The 21,374-nt window shown below is 36.2% G+C and overlaps 1 protein-coding gene across 6 annotated transcripts in view; it reads left to right on the forward strand.

Moving 5' to 3' along the window:
• The first annotated feature begins 4,467 nt into the window (after positions 1-4,467).
• Positions 4,468-21,374, forward strand: part of LOC306862549 (rho GTPase-activating protein 26-like) — a 79,606-nt gene continuing 62,699 nt past the window's right edge. For 5 of the 6 annotated variants that reach the window (XM_079405405.1, XM_079405409.1, XM_079405406.1 and 2 more), the window contains exon 1: positions 4,483-4,922. In XM_079405405.1, coding sequence (XP_079261531.1) covers positions 4,769-4,922 — 154 coding nt within the window. In that variant the 5' untranslated portion in view covers positions 4,483-4,768. Of the gene's footprint in view, positions 4,923-21,374 lie in introns of all 6 variants that reach the window. The other variant, XM_079405407.1, reaches the window with a different exon arrangement.

Raw genomic sequence — 21,374 nt, forward strand, 5'->3', positions numbered from 1 at the left:
AACACAGATATTTATTATGCAAATTGTTATTTATATATGTTTATATATTCAAATATGTAAAATAGATTTTTTTCTCTGTAGTGTTACTAATTTTGCAACTTGAAGAGTCTGATTAATTTGCAAATATTTGGAGCCGGCCACAGAGAAAGTTTTTTAGGAATTTTCTGTTGCTGTGTTGTAATAAACACGCCATTGTGTTTTTATACCACCTAAGATCAGCAGTTTATAAGGCAATATGCATCTTTACATATTTCATAATTTAAGTGTTCTGCAGGTGTTCATTAGCCTTTCATCAGCAATTATTAGAAGAGGTCAAGTGCTGTTATTTGGTCAGGGAATCCTCAAAAGTTTCTCTAGTTATGTGTTTGAGTAAAACGTCATTTTTGTTTTATTCTCTAAACTAATGATGACATTTCTTCCAATTTTTAAATAAAAATGTTGTCATTTAGAGCATTTTTGCATAAATGGCAATTAGTCAAAATACAAAAAAGATGACATATGTATATTCCTTTGTAGGCAACACAATACCAATGTTTTAAGAAATCAATATTTGGTGGAATAACCCTGAATGTCATCCTAAAAGATGCTGATTTTATTCGTTTATTACTCTTTTTGCTGGATTAGCAGCGCACTCCATTTCTCGTTACAATACATTCAGAATTCTGCAGCAAGAATATTAATCTTATTTAACTCGCATTACTCAGAAAATTCTTCTGCTTACCTTTAAATCACTCAGTGGCCTTGCTCCTTGCTATTTCTCTGACTTATTTTCTCCTTTCCATCTCGATCACTTCAGCTAGATTCCGTCTATCTTCAATGGGCTGCAGCTTATTTTCTGTCATGGCTCCAAAGCTGGAACTCTTTACCACTGGCACTAAGGACAATAACCTCACTTTCTGAATTTAATTCACAACTTAAAGCCTACTTGCTTACCAAATACTGCCAGTCATAATTATGTTTCTGTAGACACTTTCCAACTCCATAAAATGTATCAAAAACTGATAAAAAAAAAAATACACCATAAATTCAAATTTAAAATACAGGAGCAAAAATTTCCAATAGTATTTTTATGATGGCTGAATGTACTTCTGCATGCATTAATTAATTTAATGTCCCCTTTGGGACACATGGTGGCAGTATACTCCATGTCAGAGACGGTTGTGCTGCACCAATTCATGAAAATGATATGAAGCAGTTCTTTTGACACTGAGGTTCTCACGCCTAGGGCAGGTGTTCATGAGATGCAATACTGTGGAAGCTTGAGAATGTATCAGTCATAGGCTTTTGGGAGTAGAAACTGTGCAACACAAGATTCAACATGTTTCTTTCTTAAGCATTATATTCATAGATGTGCATTGCTCTTATAAGCATTTTATTCATTATATTCTGCATTGCTCTTCACTGGGTTAGGCATTTTAGGGGATGCAATTAATGACCCACAGCACAACAAATGGCATGTCTTGAAAAATCCATGTTGAACTTTCTCAGTGCAATATTTCTTTGTACTTCCCCAGCTTTGTGCAATTTCTGCATTTAATTATTAATGCAATTGTATCTTTCGGTTTCTCTGCAACTATAGCAACACCAAAGTTAACTTCCTCAACATCAGTGCCAATATGACATTTGTTCTCGTTTCAGCTGATGTTATAAATATCTGTTTTTCTTTATCAGCGTTGCTTAAAATGGCTTGAAGAGATATGACAGGTTTGAACAAGACTCTGAAATATATTTGCAGCAAAAGAGGAACAAACCCTGGAGCAAAGTGGGAGTAAGGAATTTGTAATGGTTGCAAAACAAAAAACAACCAAAAAATGTTTTATATATATATATATATATACACAATATATTTTTTTTTTTTTTTGCTCAGATATAAAACTCAAGTTTATATCTGACCACGTTTCTGTTCCAGTATTTTTCAAGTGTCCTTTTGCTCATAAACTACAAAGATAAGTGGTCAATGCCTTGGGCAGGAATTAAGCTTTTTGATACTAACATTTATGTTAACGTAAATTGTTTCTGCAGTCATAGCGTTAGTTTTATACTCTGAAAATAGCCTACTATGGGTTATTTTTGCTTTTCTAAATTTTATAAATTATAAATTTATGGTGCATTTTTGTTGGTTTTGGTTACATTTCGGTGGCACTCATGACTACAGTGGGGATCGAAAGTTTGGGAACCCCTTGCAGAATCTGTGAAAATGTGGATAATTTTACCAAAATAAGAGAGATCATACAAAATGCATGTTATTTTTTATTTAGTACTGTCCTGAGTAAGATATTTTCCATAAAAGATGTTTACATATAGTCCACAAGACAAAAAAATAGCTGAAATTATTAAAATAACCACATTCAAAAGTTTGGGAACCCTTGGTTCTTAATACTGTGTGTGGTTACCTGGATGATCTACGACTGTTTTTTTGTTTTGTGATGGTTGTTCATGAGTCTCTTGTTTGTTCTGAACAGTTCAACTGAGCTCTGTTCTTCAGAAAAATCCTCCAGGTCCTGCAGAATCTTCAGTTTTCCAGCAACCCTTTCCAGCAGTAACTGTATGATTTTGAGATCCACCTTTTCACACTGAGGATGATTGAGGGACTCAAACACAACAATTAAAAAAGGTTCAAACATTCACTGATGTTCCTGAAGGGAACACGATGCATTAAGAGCCGGGGGTGAAAACTTTTTGAATTTGAAGATCAAGGTAAATTGTACTTCATCTGTCTTCCAGGAAACATGCAAGTATCTTCTGTCGCGTCAGAAGGGCAGTACTAAATGGAAAAATATGATATTTCAACAAAATAAGAAAAATTTGGACATCTTCATCCTGTTCAAAAGTTTTCACCCCCCCGGCTCTTAATGCATCGTGTTTCCTTCAGGAGCATCAGTGAATGTTTGAACCTTTTTTAATTGTTGTGTTTGAGTCCCTCAATCATCCTCAGCGTGAAAAGATGGATCTCAAAATCATACAGTTACTGCTGGAAAGGGTTCAAATATGCAAAAGATGCTGGAAAACTGAAGATTCTGCAGGACCTGGAGGATTTTTCTGAAGAACAGTGCTCAGTTTATAAAACTAAAACTTAAAAAAAAAAAAAAACTATACAGACAATAATAATAATAATAAAAACTAATAAAATGACAAACATTGTTCCAACTTGAAGTGAAACAGAAGTGAAACAAGAAGTAGGAAAGAGGAGAAATAAAAAGCAATACTTATATCCGTTTCATTTATACCCAACTAAATATGTTTATGGGTTAAATCTGTTAGAAATCGCTCTTTAAGATAACAATTGCAGCTTTTTACAGAGTAGATTCAGGATTGCAGTTTATACAGTGGGAGAAATGTATGAACTGAACTTTTTATTTTAGTATTTTTTATTAATGCTTGAACAAATACAGAACAAAAGTGCCAAAAATATATATATAAAAAGTACATATTAACTATGCATGTGCGTGTAAAGTCAACAAATAAATTAAAATAAAATAATGAAAGGCCTTACTAAATCACAATAACTTAGATGCATGGTTTTTTTGTTTGTACTCTCCTTAATGGTGCTTATATAGATATCTAATGGTGCTTATATAGATATCTAATGGTGCTTATATAGATATCTAATGGTGCTTATATAGATATCTAATGGTGCTTATATAGATATCTAATTCCTTATACCACAGTTTCTGATTGCTGAATTTACAACGATGAATATGAAACTTAAAATCAAGAGATGAATTATGTAAGCCTCATTTTCAAACTTCTTGTCAGAGTTAAAAAAACAACAACATTACATGTTCATATAGTAAAAGAAACACTCTGCCATGTATAAATCTAGAAACCTCCCACCATAACCTCTTGGTATATTGACAATGCCAGAAAATATGAGGTACCGTTTCAGGGTGTCGTGAACAGAATGAACAATTTACATCTATCCTATATTTCTTTAATTTGATTTGTAATGAGATATGTATTAGGTAATACCCAAACTTTAATATTTGTGATAAACTGATAAACCAATAGAAAATAGCACTTGTTTCTTTTTGAAACAATACACATATAGCCTTATTATTATTGCTAGATGAAAAACTAGAAATCCAAGTAAAGCAAAGAAGCATGTTTAGAATATGAAATATCTCTACATAAAGACAGGATACTAGAAGAGATAGCTCCAGAGGCATTCATTTGGGGTTACAAGGGAAATTAAAATATGAAAGTCATACGTCCAAAAGAATCCCTTTATCAAACCAGGTTTTCATAAATATATACTCTTGTGTTTATATAGAATATTACAATTATTCCATATATAGTACTGAACTGAACTAGCATGAAATCCCTGCTTTGTTCTGACCTCGTCGCTCTTGAACAACTAACCAATCACATTCTGTCTCAGACGGAATCCCGCAACGCTATTGGCTGAACGACATGACAATCACAGGATTATCCGCTTCACGGTAGGTTGGTGAAGGTCCGCCCAAGCAGGAGTCCACTATTACCGCGTTTTGTTTTATCATCGCCCCGCAGCGGAGCATTATGACGCGGTCATGAGAAGCGCACGGGTCTTCTGTGGATTCTCTTGATTGACAGATCGCGGAGAAAATATATCCTTCTTTAGCGCGGTGGCGTTGTAGACAAGATGCACATGTGATTTAAATTTTTATTTTTTTTTTTTTTTTTTTTAGAAAGCATCCGTTTCCGACTTACAGCTATGCAGTTTCTACTTCAATGCTTCCTATGATTAGTTAAAGTTGCATCTGCATTGCGTTGTGGAGCTGGAGTAAGTATGGGATTGCCTGCGTTAGAGTTCAGCGACTGCTATGTGGACAGCCCTCAGTTCAGAGACAGGCTGAAGTCTCATGAACTGGAATTAGAGAAGACCAACAAGTTCATCAAGGAGCTGATTAAGGATGGGAAAGCTTTAATTCAAGCCCTGAAGAGTAAGATATGTTTGCTTTGCTTACGAACGTGCACTTTGTTTCATTGTCTTGTGTAATAAACAATCTGTTACTGTTTAATAAACACAGCTTCTGATTAATATATAGTCCTTAAAGAGCCAGCGAGTGTTACTTAACCTCAAGACAGAGTAGATGTGTATAACTACATTTAAGTGAATCATTTGTCACTTTTAAGCCTGTTTTAAACTAGTTTACATCCAGTGGCCCCAGAAGTACACTTGAAAACGTCTGGATATCATTGTATTACAAAGTAGCACACTAAAGGTTCTCAACTATCTTGTTCCAGAGCTATTTTGCAACAGCAGGGTTATTTTAGTGGATCGCTGTCTTCAGGTTTACGCAGGTGTTCTGGCAGATAATACTTCCTGACATTAACTGCTACTAACATTTTTCAAGTGCATCACACCCCGCCTGAAATTTCCACTCCCCATTACCTTTCCAAACAAACACTGACCCCAGCAGAGCGAGACTGACACCAGACTGGCTCTCTGACATGTTCATGTTGAACACAGCACCGAGGTGTGTCCCAGCTCCTGAGTTTGACAGCTTGAAATTCCTCTGGGTTTGTGATGTGAAGTTGTATAGCTGGAATCAGACTCGTCTTTGATGAGGTTTCTAGTACTGCAATCATCAGCTTTAACAACATTTGTCTGGGCAAGTCAAAATTAAGGATGGGAGAAGAGAGATATGTTTGCTTTCAAGCTTTGAAGATATTTGTTAGATTTCGCTATTACCCTTCTGTCAAAAACAGAAGATTTTTGACAAATCTATGGCTTGCAGTATGCGATGTTTGACCTATCGTGAGTTTATGAACAATAACCACATTCATTTGTTATTTTGCACCAACATACAACTTCTTCCCACAATCTGAGACCTGAGATCATTTAATAACCCCGAGGACAACAGTTACAGCTCTTGTATTCCATACAGATGTATTTTTGATATCCTAATTGACATTAAAAGACAGATGGAGAGTTGAAGAGGTTTTTAGGAAATAAGCAAATGTTCTATGTGACTCATGTTTGGCAACACCCAAATAATGGCAGAAGGAAGGAGTGTTTCGCAGGGGAAAGCATGTCATTTTTTGACATATGGTATAGGGTGTCAGTAATTGTTAAGGTATTGTTACTTGTCAAGTTTACTGTAAGTATGTTGTCTTTTACTTGAGGCGTAAAAACAAAAAGTGTATTGTGCGTGGCCAAAACTTGGTGCTACAGAGCTAGAGAGATGTAAATGTGTGCTTAGTGTTGGGCCATATGCTCAATTATCATATGTGATCCTGGACCAGAAAACCAGTCATAAGGGTCTGAAAGCTGAATAAATACGTTTTCCATTGATGTATGCTTTGTTAGGATCGGATAATATTTGTCTGAGATACAACTATTTGAAAATCTGGAATCTGAGGGTGCAAAAATATCAAAATATTGAGAAAATCTCCTTTAAAGTTGTTCAAATTAAGTTCTTAGCAATGCATATTATTAATCAAAAATACAGTTTTGATATATTTACGGTATACAATTTACAAAATATCTTCACAGAACATGATCTTAATATCCTAATGATTTTTGGCATAAAAGAAAAATCAATAATTTTGACCCATACAGTGTATTTTTGGCTATTGATACAAATATACCCCAGCGACTTAAGACTGGTTTTGTGCTCCAGGGTCACATATCGTCAGCCTGTGAGATCACCAATACACGATATTATCGTGCTAATTTATTTCATTATTTATTTACTTCGTTTCGTTGCCGGAAACTGAACCAACTCCAGCATAAGGCGAAAAGCAGCCTAATGTTTTTAATATGACTGAATTTTTATTTAACAATTTAAAAGAAACACTGTAAGTTACTAATTATGCGGCTTACATTTCCTCAGTTATTCAAACATCTACAGAAAATGAGCAAAGAACATTTACGTTACCAAAGAAGATCATCACTGACTTTATAATCCCGTCATAATCAACGAAGCTGTCTACACTGTATGATGATTAAATCTCTTATACGCACATACATCTGCACGTTTATAATGGGAGAATTTGCGAGAGAGCTGAATTCAGTCAGCGAGCACACACAACAAACACAACTCCTCTGTTTCAGCGATGACTCATCTAAACGCCGCTGATTGGCCATTGCATTCATAAACTCAACTGAATCGTGTGTGATTGGTTATAACGCGCAACATTGTAAAAACGTGATAAAAGAACAAGTAAGCCCTTATATTACTTAGATAGTACTAGCCTGATAATAATAATAATAATCGGCTTGCCAGGCATTAGTCACAGGTGATATCTCTGACTATCGGCACAAAGCTTGGGCCGTGTGTTTTTAAGGTGTGTTCTTGGTGGTTGGACAAAATCACAAGAATACTCTGGTCTCTAGATATGGCTCAGGTTCAGTATGGGATTTAAATACAATTATGAAGCCTTTTTTAACATGTATATTAAAGTTAATATGTAGCAGTGTCACTGCAGTCACATTTCTACTGAATGACTATGGCTTGTAAAATTTTGAATTGGAGTATGCTCATTTTGTTGCTACATCCAAGGGCAAGCAAATCACACTCTTCGTAACTTTGTTGCGCAGTGCTCTGTACATCACAATATCTGAATTCCCTATCAGTCCACTCTTCCTCTTTTTTACTGAAGTAAACGTGTATCTGTGTTTGTTTTATATTCATTTCACCTATGGCTCATTTGTAATTTCCTTTTTTCTCCATCTGTCCCGAGCGAGCTGGTCACCTCTGAACCTCTATGGGTCAGCGTGAAAGGCTGCGTCACCGCTGTCAGCTGCGCTTGATCGATGAGCCCAGAGCTGCAGACAACATTTTGAAGCTGTGATAAATTAATTCACAAACATCGGGCTTGTGCATCGCTGTGACACACTTTTCAGCATGAAAATGTGGCCTTCTCCTGGAATCAGTTTTATGTTTGTTGGAGTGGCTAACATGATGTTGTGGTTGATGGTGAATATGTTGGCAGGTCAGGGTGCGAATTACAGAGGTTTGAAAGAGTAGAGTTTTCACATTGGTTGTAATTCCTTATGAACACAATGTTTCAGTAAACACAAGTTAGGGTACAAGTCAGAACACATTTCAACCTAATCGATGCTTGTGAACAGAAGTCACATTGGTCTGAAGAGGTTGCTATGGCAACATTATGCTGGCTTCTGTTTTGGATGGAAAAAAAATGCTTCATTTTATTATTATGTCTGTATGAATAGCTTTAGCAATAGATCAATATAAATTGACCGGGCCCGGTTGATGATTTTGAGATTATTGCATTAGCTAATATAAACACCTGATTGATTGGTTGATTGATTGATTGAAGGGTAACAATGTATATTTTCTACCAGATTATTTTTTTTTTTTTGGAATTTTGTGTAAAAGAAGCTCTTATTTGTATAAAATCACAGCAATCATTAAATTGTATTACAGTGGTCCTAACAATTTGAACACAGCCACATTTACAGTGCTTGTAATTAGATTATATTACATTTTACAATTCTCATAATCAGCTTTCCTGTTGCTCAAATAGTAGAGGATGGCGCTAGCAACGCCAAGGTCATGGGTTCGATTCCCAGGGAAAGCAAGAGCTGATAAAATGTAAAAATTGCAACTTGAATGCAATGTAAGTCGCTTTGGATAAAAGCGTCTGATAAATGCTAAAATCGCGTTTGGTCTCGTACTGTATCGTGTATGTTGTCAGTGTGTGCACTTGCTTGGCCATTTGTAGTTGATAAACAGGAAAGTGGGTTCAAGCGCCAGCAGAAGGCAGTGTAATGAAGTGGTCTTTAAGAGAAGCAGTCTATCAGCGGAAGTTTAAAATCAGCTCGTAAGTGTATTTACTTGTCTCAGTGTTTAGCGCATTTGCCGTTGCTAGGAAACGCTTATTTTGTTTACTAGGATGAGAGTTGCTGAAATCGCGTTTGGTCTCGTACTGTATCGTGTATCTTGTCAGTGTGTGCACTTGCTTGGCCATTTGTAGTTGATAAACAGGAAAGTGGGTTCAAGCGCCAGCAGAAGGCAGTGTAATGAAGTGGTCTTTAAGAGAAGCAGTCTATCAGCGGAAGTTTAAAATCAGCTCGTAAGTGTATTTACTTGTCTCAGTGTTTAGCGCATTTGCCGTTGCTAGGAAACGCTTATTTTGTTTACTAGGATGAGAGTTGCTGAAATCGCGTTTGGTCTCGTACTGTATCGTGTATCTTGTCAGTGTGTGCACTTGCTTGGCCATTTGTAGTTGATAAACAGGAAAGTGGGTCCAGCTGAATTGAAATGATCATTTGTTGGATTGGTATAATAAAGGTTATTATACCGCGGCAGCGGTCGCGGCAGTCGTCGTGTGAAGCCCTCCTAGTGTGAAGACCAAAGAGTGTAAAGACCATCGACTCTACCGTGCGACTCCACCGGGCAGGGACACCGGCAAGGGATAGTAGTAGCTTTTTATTAAATTTTTTCATTGATATGTTTATTATTGAAATGTTGTTGTTATATGCATGTGTTAATTTTATTTAATTTCTTTATTTTCTTAAATATGTGGGTAGATAGTATTTATAGAGTTGTAACTTTTTAGTTTTAGTTACTTTTTCTTATTTGTAAGTCGCTTTGGACAAAAGCGTCTGCTAAATGACAAAAGTAAGTAAGTAAGTAAAGTAAATGCATAAATGTAAATAATCAGATTACAGTTACTTTTTAATTGATTACATTATTACAAATTATTCACACAATAGCAGTAAAATATTTATAATTTAGATATTCTCCCTCATTTTTAGGTTCTAAAAAAAATCTGTGTCATATTGAAAACAATGAGTATTCATAATATATAATGGCCATGTAAATGTCATCTGAATTAGGGGACAAGAGCATCTCTCAATCATGTGCAGTTTTTTTTTTCAACTGCTTACACACAAAATCTTTACTTATCACAATTTCTGGAAAACTGACACTCAAACACCAGACCCACACACCAAATATGCAAAACCATACACTAATTCTCGACCACAATTATCTATGTAACACACAAAAATCGAACACAATTAACATTATGGCAAAGGTATTTGCAAATGTTTGCTTTTGAGATGTGTTTGTGATATTTTGAATGCAGTGCTTCATTTTGCACGAGATGTGAGGCATTTTGCATTATGTGTGTGCAATTCTTGGATTTGTAAAGGTTTGAACAAAAGAGGCAAAGTTTTGAAAATGTATGTTCAACAATAATCCCATTTAGATGAAATTAGGTCAAAAGTAATCTAAAAATAATCCAAAAGTAGTTAGAACACATTACCTAAAATTAGTAATCTAAAATGTAACCTAGATTACTTTACTGACATTACAATATTCATCATGTATAATTTGTGATATATATGCACAGTTTGGGTAGATTGCTCTCCAAAAAGCCTTCTAAAAGGTTGAGTCTTTGTTTCACACACTGCAGAGAGTTTCTCAGGGTATAAAGGGAAAGAGAACATGTTATCTCCCAAAGGATGAGGCTGTTTTCACACTGCACAGCTGTGAATGGAGAGAAGATACATTCAGTAGGGCTTCCCTGCAGGGATCAGGGCACATCCGCAGATTCACGCATGAGAGGACAACAAAGAAACAGCGTGTGTGTTTTAGTTTGGTTAGCGCTCCATGAGGAGTGGGTTGGAAGGGAAATTAGGGCAGCCTCCGCTTGATAATTATTGTCGCTCTATAATCTCAGCCCTCTGTGTCTGGAGGCAACCTACGATAGATAGCTGATGTGGCTTCTCTTTAAGACTCCAGTCTGTCGCGTTGAGCATGAGTGAAGCAGGATTATTGATGTAGGATTACATATCCTCTTTGATAAAGAAACTCAGATACACTATGAGATTATAACTGCATTAAGTGTGCTCTTACGCACAGGATTACAATCAAACAAGGCTCTCTATTACTTAGCTACTGTAAGTGATGGATTATGGATGCATTAAGAATGTATGGTTGGCATGATCCTTAAAATGAGTTTGTCTTCTGGAGAGGTACTTGGAATACATAACCAGTGACCTAAAATATTATTATTTGAGTACTATATTATGCAATATGAGTTGAATTATCACTATTACTATAGCTCATATTTAGGGTTAGACATTTGAACAAACCCAGAAGCTTATGTTTTTAACTTTTTTGAAACTCATACCACTCAAATTCCTTGAAGGTCTGACTGAAGGTCAGCATGAAATGCAGTGTTTTTTTCTGATTTCTGTTACACTTGAATTTAGTCTATACAATACGGAACAACAAATCTTCCACTTCTTCCATTTTTAATCAGTTTTCAGATTTTTCTGGCAGATGAGAAAACTAGTTTTCATGGTCAGGTGTCACCCATATTTTCTTCAGAAACGTTTCTGTATATTGGCCAATCTCAGATGGTTGATTGTATACACAAGCTCATTTCCTCTATTTTCATGTAGATCACATCTAACACTCATATAAAGTTAATCTTTAAAGACCCTAACAATTTAGTAGCACTGTTAAGTTTAATCTTTTGCATATGGCAAAATTAACATACATTTTTCATACTCTTTTGTTGCTTAAATTCACTTGTAGTATTTAAAATGATTGAATTTTGTGTTTTTAAATGACTCATTTTAGTGTTTTATTTTTTATTTGTTTAGAAAAAAAGTACCAGGATGCAAAATTCAGCTTACATTTATTTTTAGTGCTGCACCCATCATGATTATTCATGGCTGATTCCGATACCGATTTTTTACAAGCAAACTGGCCGATACCGATTTCCGATTTATTTGGCTAAACTGGCTTTTGGCTATTGAAAACAATAACTGTAACCATCTGAAATTAACGGCAGTAACTGCGCAGTAGGTACATTCAATACAAACATAGATTATTTGTGCGCCAGTACACCAATGGCTGTTCGCTTCTTGATATCTGTTTTTCTGTGTTGTGCCGGATGTCTTCGCTGTTGTTCCTCCGCGATTAACTTGTCCTATGCAGACATTGCAGATTGCAATCTTCACGTCCTGCACACAGATTTCAAAATACTTCCACACAAATGACATGTTCGTGAAAGTTTTCAATGTAGTCCGAAACCGTCCGGTTCTGATTTATGGCCGGTCAACTGATGCATCCCTATTTATTTTTTACTGTTGTGTAACGAAAAGAAAGTAAGAAACTGATGGTCTTCGTTCTGATCAAAGTTTCTTTGAAGTGTCAAGAGGTATACATTTGTGGAGAGGAGGCAATTCATTGTCTTGTTTGTGGTTTTAGGCCGTCTGCTCTGGGATAAGGCTTGTAGCTAATGGGCTGTGTTTCAGGAACGCTCATAAAGAGGGACCATTCCATAGTTTTGATGCATTGGTCTCGCATAGACATTCTCACTGGTTAAGACTTCCTGTTTAGTTCAGTGTCCTCTTTGACCAAAACATCCTTCATGAATTCATAGCATGTCACAATCTTTCCACGCTACAAATTGAGCTACCAATTTTTGTCATGTCTGTCAGCCTCAAGTGGATGTCACATGTTTGTGTCCTTTACATTTTAATTTTTCAGTCTAACAGAAAGGAATTGTTCACACAAATATATATCAAAATGGTTTATGTACTCAATCTCTACTGAAAATTGATGATAAATTCACCATGAAAGTATGTCAACTCTTCTTATGCGCTTTATTATAAACATAACTAAGAGCAGCTTGGTCATTCTTGAAAATATATTTTTTTTCATGAAAGAATTAAATGATGAACTAATGCATTTTTTTATGAACTAATGCTTTAATGTTGAAACAAATCCCCCACAAAGGTAAATTGATGCAGGAGCTCCAGCTTTATTTGAACCTGGTCTGTGGACTTAGATGGACCTTTGCATGAACATGACCTGTGTTGACTCGGAGGCTTCTGCTTGTTTCATTGGTGAGCTTTGCCAGGGCTTTTTAATTAGCGAGCCACAGCAGTCAGGGGTTGAGGAACCATATGCGGTTTGAAAACTAGCTCAGCCTGTGTGAAATTGTGTGTGTGTGCCACAGTTTAAGTTCTGTTATACATTCAATTGATCTTATTTTAACATTCTCCTGCTGTACCATAAAAGTTAATGAGTTGGAGGGCAGAGAGAGGACACAGGAGATGTTTTCTTGGATTGCTTCATTACTGTGTCCTCACTGCTGTCCAGCTGGTTGTGAAACGCATTTAGGTACCAGGAAATTATTCCAGCAGTTCAGCGAGTTTAAAGGAATAAAAGAGCCAAAATAAACTTTTGAAGCCTTAATATAAGAGATTCCTGTAAGAATTTTTTTTTTTTAGTATTGCTAATAAAATTGTAATACTAGAACTTTGACAAGTAGTGCTGCACCAAAATTATTTTTTGAAAATAAACCGTATATAATTATCAATGAATTAATCAAATTGATTTAATAATCAACATTTAAATAAATTTGTATAAATAAAAAGTTGTGTATTAATATTTAAATTACAATTAAGATGCAATTATATAATATAGGATAATTATGTTTTGCTACAGTTTGTTGAAATATAGACATTTTAAGTTTCAAATCAAATGCTTTTGATTACATTACAGTATGGCATGATGCAATGCTATCAAAAAGTGTAATAAAGTTTAAAATTCATTCATTCATTTAAAAGTTTAAATTCATTCACAATATGTACATTTATTCTTATGCATAATATGCTAAAAATTTTAGATGTTTGCATCCCTGGATATTACATTTCTGGGCATGTTCAAAATTTGAATCTTAACACAGTTGTCAATTATTAAATGTTTAGCAACTTACATAAATGTCTCACATTTTGACCTTAAAACTGAAGCGTCATCCTGAAATTCTTGTTGTGTTTGCAGATTTTAAAAACTAAGGTAAAATTACTCCTAAAAGTTAAATTTACAGTCTTTCTCGTTTAGGAAAACAATCCAAAACTATCATTTTCTGAAGCAACCATGGCATTTTAATTTGCTGCTACAAACCTTTGAGCTCTTTTATTGTGACTGGTTTGTCATGGGACTCAACAACAAAAGTGTAATGCTTTACCAGGTGACCCACTGAGCAAGTTTACATCACAAAACCAAACTGTATAAGCATAGGTTGTGAAAAAGAGTGTTGAAAATAAGCATCCATCAGCGAACAATGCAGCAACGCAACGGAAACTCAAACCCAGGTTTTAGCCTCAAGGGTGGTGATGGCGCAGTGGATAAGACACATGCCTTTGGTGTGAGAGACCCGGGTTTGAATCCACTGTGAGACACCAATGTGTCCCTGAGCAAGACACTTAACCCCTAGTTGCTCCAGAGGCGTGCGACCTCTGACATATATAGCAATTGTAAGTCGCTTTGGATAAAAGCGTCAGCTAAATGAATAAATGTAAGTGGCACATATAATTCCATTCCATGAACTCGTACTTGTCTGACGATGAGAAACAACGGTAACTAATAGTATGATGTCATTATACCACAGGCTCTAATGTAACAAATGGTTAAATGTTTGCTTATAAGTAGACCTGCACAAAAATTCAGTTGGCCAAAGCACTTCTGCATGTTGCTGGTAGCTCTAATTGCAACCTGCCACGTTTGGGCTTAATTAGCATGCTGCTGAGACTTGCTGTAGGTTTCACATACAGCCTTTGCTGTCTCATCTGGAGAGGAAAGCAAAACGCAGGTGTTTTTTGACAAGACGTAGGAGAGTCAGGCAGATGTTGTTAATAATGATTTTTCCCCATCATTGTGCCAAATATTGTCTAACTGTTCCACAGTCAGCTTCTCCGCTGTCTGTTATACAGTAAAAACCTCTCTTTGGCCTGCTGACGGCACAGGAACAAAGGGGAAGTGGGCGTTCAAGCATGAGACAGTACAGAAGACAGGCTTTTGTTCCATCTGACAATCCCAGAAATCGCCGTAAACACTTTCGGAACACATCTCTCAGGATTCTAAGAAACTTAGATCGATGCATTTAGAGATGCACATTTCTGTCTGTTGTGACTGTGATAATATATATTCTTCTTCTTACTCATCAGTCCCAAAATCCACTACAATCACTGTCCCGAATTCCTCTTTTCCAAAGCCGTAAGATGTGTAGGCTTTGGGTAAAGTCCCCTTTGGTTATTTAACTCTCTCTGTCTCCTTGTGAATGCTGAGCATTGTGGCCAGAGGCCGTTCTCCCGTGTCCTGACTCGTTGTGAGTAGAACCAGTGATTCCCCAAGTGGAGCGCAGTAAGACAATGGGTCAGTGTTCTCAGGGTCTGGCTGGGCTGGGCTGGACAGAACCACTGAAGTCGAGATACTCATTGCACCTTAGAGATGAGGCAGGGACTTGAAATGTCCTGCCAACATGTGACGGTTGAAGTTCTTCTCATTAACCTGTCAAACGAATGCTTGATGTTGCTGCTTTGGTTTACGTTTGAACTTTGATTACTTTAAAGCAAAAGTTGTCCAAGATTGCGGGCTCAACCGCTAAACTACATTTGAAAAGCTGCTGGAAGTATTGTTTTAGAGAGATTTCAACATGATTAATTAGGGACAACAGAATGTTTCAGAAAATTGCCAGGATTAATTAGCTGTAATATCTGAAGTATTGAGGGGAAATGGGAGCACTATTCTCAAGTAGTTTATTCTCCTTAACCTTTCAGTTCCCTCTATAAGAGTTTCAATAACTCTTTTACTACTTTATTTTTCTGCAGGCTTTGCACTGAGTTTGAGTGGATTTTGAGTGGACAAGAGAACATAACAGATGTTTTAACTGAGAAATTGTATACTTTTATCCACTAAATGAGCTCATTTCAAATTTGATGCCTGCTACAGGTCTCAAAAAAGTTGGCACGAGGGCATACCCCATGGTGTAGCATCTCCTCATCTTTTCAAAACAGTTTGAAGATGTCTGGGCATCGAGGTTATGTGTTTCTGGAGTTTTGGTGTTGGAATTTGGTCCCATTCTTGCCACCCCGATTTTTTTTTTTTTTAGAATTTATATAGAATTTACTGACCAAACCAACAGACCTAAAATTAAGCTCTTGTCCGCTGAAGATCTTAACGACCCTAGCTCAGGAAACTGTAAATAGCACACAAATCATTTGGACCACTTTAATAATATTTTTACAGTACGGTGCTTTTGTGTCCTATTTGAAACTTGGCTCAAGTCCACCTTTACACTTGAAACAAATGCGTAGGTGAGGACAGCATTTTCATTTTTATTAGATCTAATACTTCATTACAATAAATTACCTCCTGCTTTGGAGCCTTTGTAACCTTGCTTTAGCATTCTTTTTGTCTCAGGTAAAAATTGATCTTATTTTATACATGTGATCATTTGCTGGACTGAGGCAGTGTGAAAAGGAATTCACTCTGCAGGTCATTCTGTGAAGGAAATGATGAATAATTAACCAGGATCACTGACTGGGCTGCAGAGGGTCGGTCACTGGCTCTTATCTTCTCTTACAGACGTTTACTAGCCGTGCCATCGGTTTTAACAAAAGACCTGTGTCAGCAAGCGGTCACAAGGGCCAGATACCTGATCCCATTCAGCCACAATGCAACTGTCAGAACTGTACAAATTAAAAGAATGTATATGTATATGATTACACATATGTATATGATGTATATGTATGTGATTAGGATACGGATTCAACACAGGCCTTCTATATATTAGTATTTACCTCAGTTTGTGGAAAAGCTATGTGTGATGAGCTCTGATTCATCATGTGGCTTTCTCTTTAGCACCTGTGTTTTTTAGTGGTCGACTTATATTATAAAGGCATTGTACATGCAAAACAAATTCTAGTACTTCAGTAGGTTGGTATATTAACATTATACCAGTTAATGAAATACAGGTTTTTACTGTACAGTTAAGTTAAATCCACAAAACCTAAACCATTGTAACAGTATTTTTTACAGTGATATTCTGGCAACTACAGCTGCCTTGTTTTGTGTATTTCTGTATGTTTTTGTTTATATTTGTAAATATAACTGTATATTTCACAGATTTTATATATTTTTATTTATTTTTTAAAGGTTTTTATTATAACCATATTTCAAAGACAATAGATGTAATTATTAAATGACGTAACAATGTACTTATGACCGACTTAAATGGGGAAAAAGTAAACTAATTGTATTTAATCTGAATTATTTTCAACGGTAACACATTTGCATTTAATTGTAAATAAAATGGAATTAAGTGTCAAAAACATACATTCAGTTCACAGTTAAGTATCATTTTTAATAAATTGTGTGTATGTGTGGTACTCAGTAAATATGAGCGTGTGTGTGTATATGTAATATATATATATATATATATATATATATATATATATATATATATATAGAGGCTAAATACACACACACACACACACACACACACACACACACACACACACATATATATATAGCATATGTTTTGCTAGTTTTAAGAATTTCCTTTTTAATGAGGCTTCTTCCTTCATTATCATATCATCTTTGCTGTTATGCCCTTCATCTACGTCACTCTAATCTGAAGCCGTACATGACAGATGGGTGCCACCCCTACATGATGAAGCCTGCATTATCTTTGGTGGTCTCTGGAGGAGGCAGGCAGTGTGAGCGTGTTATGATAGGCTAATGGCTCTGGACTGTGAGCAGGGAGGCCCCGGCCCGGGCTGCTGCTGGCACTCCATATGCCAACTCAAACAAACCACAACACACTAGCAATGAGAGGGAGGGCGCAGACAAGCTCCTGGGCCATTTCCCTCCCGTACCGCTCCAAAAATAACCCCTGCTGACAGGTTTTTAATCTCCACACAACCCCCTCTAGTCCCTCCAGGGGTTTGAGGAATACTGTTGGGCAGAGAGACTTTCAAAATTCAAGCCTAGTGCTTGCTTTTAAAATAAACAGTGAGCCGTAGGTAAAATCTGGGAGCGATCTGTAGATCAGCACAGAGTGATTTGGTGATTAGCACCTGTGCGCTGATCCAAAACCTCAGCTGCCTGGAAGAGCTTTTTTAAGCTCAGTACTGAGTGAGCTCCTCATGACGCCTAACCTCATCAAACAGTTTACAAGATGCATTCTCAAATGCTTCATCTCAGTTAGTTCACAGAATTAATAAACCCAAAGACATTCAAAGCCAAATCCTTGTATAAAAATACACAAATTTGAAGAATGCGCTGATATAAATTTTCCTTGAAACGAGGCAGTCAAACAAATGTCAGTCTCCCAGTGTTATTGCCTCATAAACGTCATGGGATCATATGATTTTTGCCATATATAATTTCATTGGGAATTTTTGTTGCAACGCACAAAGGTTGAAACAGACACAGCCCAACACAGCAATACTGGCTCAGCCAATAGCAGGGGTTTGGAAAGAAATGTTTTATTAGTCTGGTATAAATGAATGGATTTAGGTTCATTCAGTCTTATTTTTTTATGGGAAGAAAAACAGTTGATGTTACCATTTTTAGATTGACTTTTTTTTCAGTATATATACTTTTAAATGCACAGAAGCAAAAAAACAAACTAAGGTCCACAGAATAAATAAATACATAATGAAATAATAAATGAAAAAAAGTAACAAAGTTAAAAAATAATACAAATAAATGTAAATATAAAAATAAATACAGAAAATAACAAATAAAGAAAAAAGGTAATACAATAAATAATTTATTTCTTTATTTATTTTCCTGTTATTACATGTATGTATTTTTAAATTCTGCAGTTTGGTCCTCCATATATTATACAGTAAGAATTTAAGTGAGCATTAGATTATGGTAAATGTAATCAAAAAAGTCATTCTGCAGTTTCTTCAGTATCCACTGATAGATATCCTTTATAGCAAACTTCCAATTATGGCCAAATGTTTTTTTTTATTATTATTCTAATATAGAGAGATGCTTTCCAAAGCAATGTGGGACTCCAGTGAGGCGTGAAGACAGCAGCTGACCTACTAAAGCTTGTCTTCTTTCATCGTGTCATGAATTGTCAGGTTATCCGAAGCAGTCCTGGATCACATTTCCTTAGAACAGAGGATTTTAAAAGCTAAAATGAGCATTGCTCAAAAATGAGTTTTGAAAGTGAGCGGCCAGTTATTTCTTTATGTGACAGCGACAGGCTCTGAAGCCAGTGAACGTACTGAAGCATGTGAATTTGTTCTTCCGGCCTATTGTTCCTGTGCCCGGAACCCTAGAGTGCCAACAACAGCACAGCAGCGAAAGAATACAGCCCGTTTACCTCTAAACTGAGCGCTTAGAAACTGCTCTCCGCATGTATATAATTATAAATGGGGAACTTCAGGTTATATCAGTGATCTCAGTGGTGTTTGTGTCTCAGAAAGGGGAAGAAAGAGTTTCAGTGGTGTTGCAGTAGCAATGCTATAAATGTAGCTATTTGTTTAGGAGCATGAGAGTAGCTCAGCTGTTCCAAAATAGCGTGCCGCAATAACCAGCTATTTTTTCTTTAGTAAGGTAGTGCTGAAGCAGAATGTTGCATTCTCACTTGAAGTCAACCTTTGAAACCTAATTTAATAATAATAATAATTGATCTGTTTTTTTTTTTTCACTCTATATATTATTATATTGGGATTCCTAAACTTTCTTTCAGCGTTTATTTTTTTAATGCTTTATTTTGTCAAGGTTGTGGTACCAATACAACACGAATGACCCAGGTATTCAACCGAAATAGTATGGAAGTTTGTTTCTGTCACTGTATAAAATTAAAAAAGTGAAGCTGACTTTTTTTTCTCAGAATTTTGAGTTTATATCGTATTTCTGACATGCAGTTGCAAGCTATAAAGTCAGAATTGTGAGATATAAACTAGCAATTGTAAGAAAATAGTCAGTCTTTTTTTCCCCTCAGAATTACACTTTATAACTCGCAATTGTTAGTTTATATCTCACAATTCTGAGAAAATAAATCAGAATTGCGAAATTCTGTAGCAAGCTTGGCTACTTGTAGATGTTTTGGTTTCATGCAACCCTCCAAGTCCTTGAGGGTTTTCCTTTGGGCGTCTGTTAGGTACAGGCACCCTCGCCCAGACCTTCTGCCTCGTCCAGATAACAGTGATCACCCGCCGCCTGCTTACTGACTAGCCATAAACCCCATTCAGCGCGTCCCTTGGGCGGCACCAAGACTGGCAGGTGTTGTCACGTTCTTCTGATCGAGGGAAAAGTAGCTTATGCTATCATACATGTGCTGGCAAACATTATTAAACACTTGCTGGAAGTGTTGGAGCAGCACTGAAGCATACAAACACAAGTAAGCACAAAAGCACATGCATGTAGGGTTAAAGTTATCCGTCACGGCTTGCCGTAATAATGGGATTTCCCTGCTGACCTAGAATCCTCTTCCTAGCAGAGATCCCAATGCCTCCGCAGCATGCACTCATCTCGGGACGTGTGCTGTTGGTTTTGCCCTCGCTTTCTCCTGCAAACCTCACACGCGGTACATGTTCAGCATGTTGGCACGGCGAGCTCATGAATAATTTGAATGATTAATTTCTGCTTGGGGAAAGCAAACGATGCTTGAAACAGTTCTAAGAGGATCAGATTTCTTTGAATCTGGATGTTGTATCATTATTTCTTTAGAGGCTAATTTGTGGCTGTATTAATTAAAAAGAGCACAGAATGGGCCTGACTGATCATGATCACAAACACTGCTTTCAATGAAATAAAACTTACAAGCCAGACAATTACTTGCGTTAAATGTTAGTCAACATAAAATGAAAATGACCCTATTTCCTTGAGAGTTAAATGCTATTTCCTATATTAAATAATTTACATTGTTATAGTGCATTGTACTAAAGCACATTATTAATATAGTATCTGGAAAATATTAAACCTATAAAGCATATTGTATATATTTGTGTCTGTATCAAATTTCTAAGGCCTCTTAATTATTAACATCATGAAAAACCTGTTGTACACAATCTACTATACACTGTTAGACATTTCAAAAGGTTTTTACAGTAACCATGTTGCCACTAAGCTGTAAGTTACTGAGTTGTTGTTACTGTAATTAAGATTTACAGTAGCAAACTGTATTTGAAAAAAGTCACAAAAACAGTTTTTACTCACAATTGGTGAAAAAAATGACTTTATATTTTCTGATTTATATTCCACAATTCTGATTATATAACTTAATTGCGTGATACAAAGTGCCTGAGACTGAGGTTAGTGGGACCTTTTTAGGTCCAGTCGCATTGATAGATTTATGATGGAATCTTAAAGAATGACTCACTGCAGATGTAACGCTTAAGAATTTTTCTTTGCTAAATTCTAATTATTCCAAAATTTCACTGAAGCATGTGCTCATATGCATTCAAAAAGGTTTGGGCAAAGTTCTGAATATTCACACGCCGCACAAGGGCCTCTGTTTGCGAAGTTAACTTGGACATATCCACAATGCATTCATTGTTGACATGTAAAGCTATCTACTGACTGAAAGTACTGCATGCACATTTATGTTGTGCTTCTTTCCCAGATTTGTCACAGTTTCCCCATTCA

Source organism: Barbus barbus (assembly GCF_936440315.1).
Source record: "Barbus barbus genome assembly, chromosome: 43".
Classification (NCBI taxonomy): domain Eukaryota; kingdom Metazoa; phylum Chordata; class Actinopteri; order Cypriniformes; family Cyprinidae; genus Barbus; species Barbus barbus.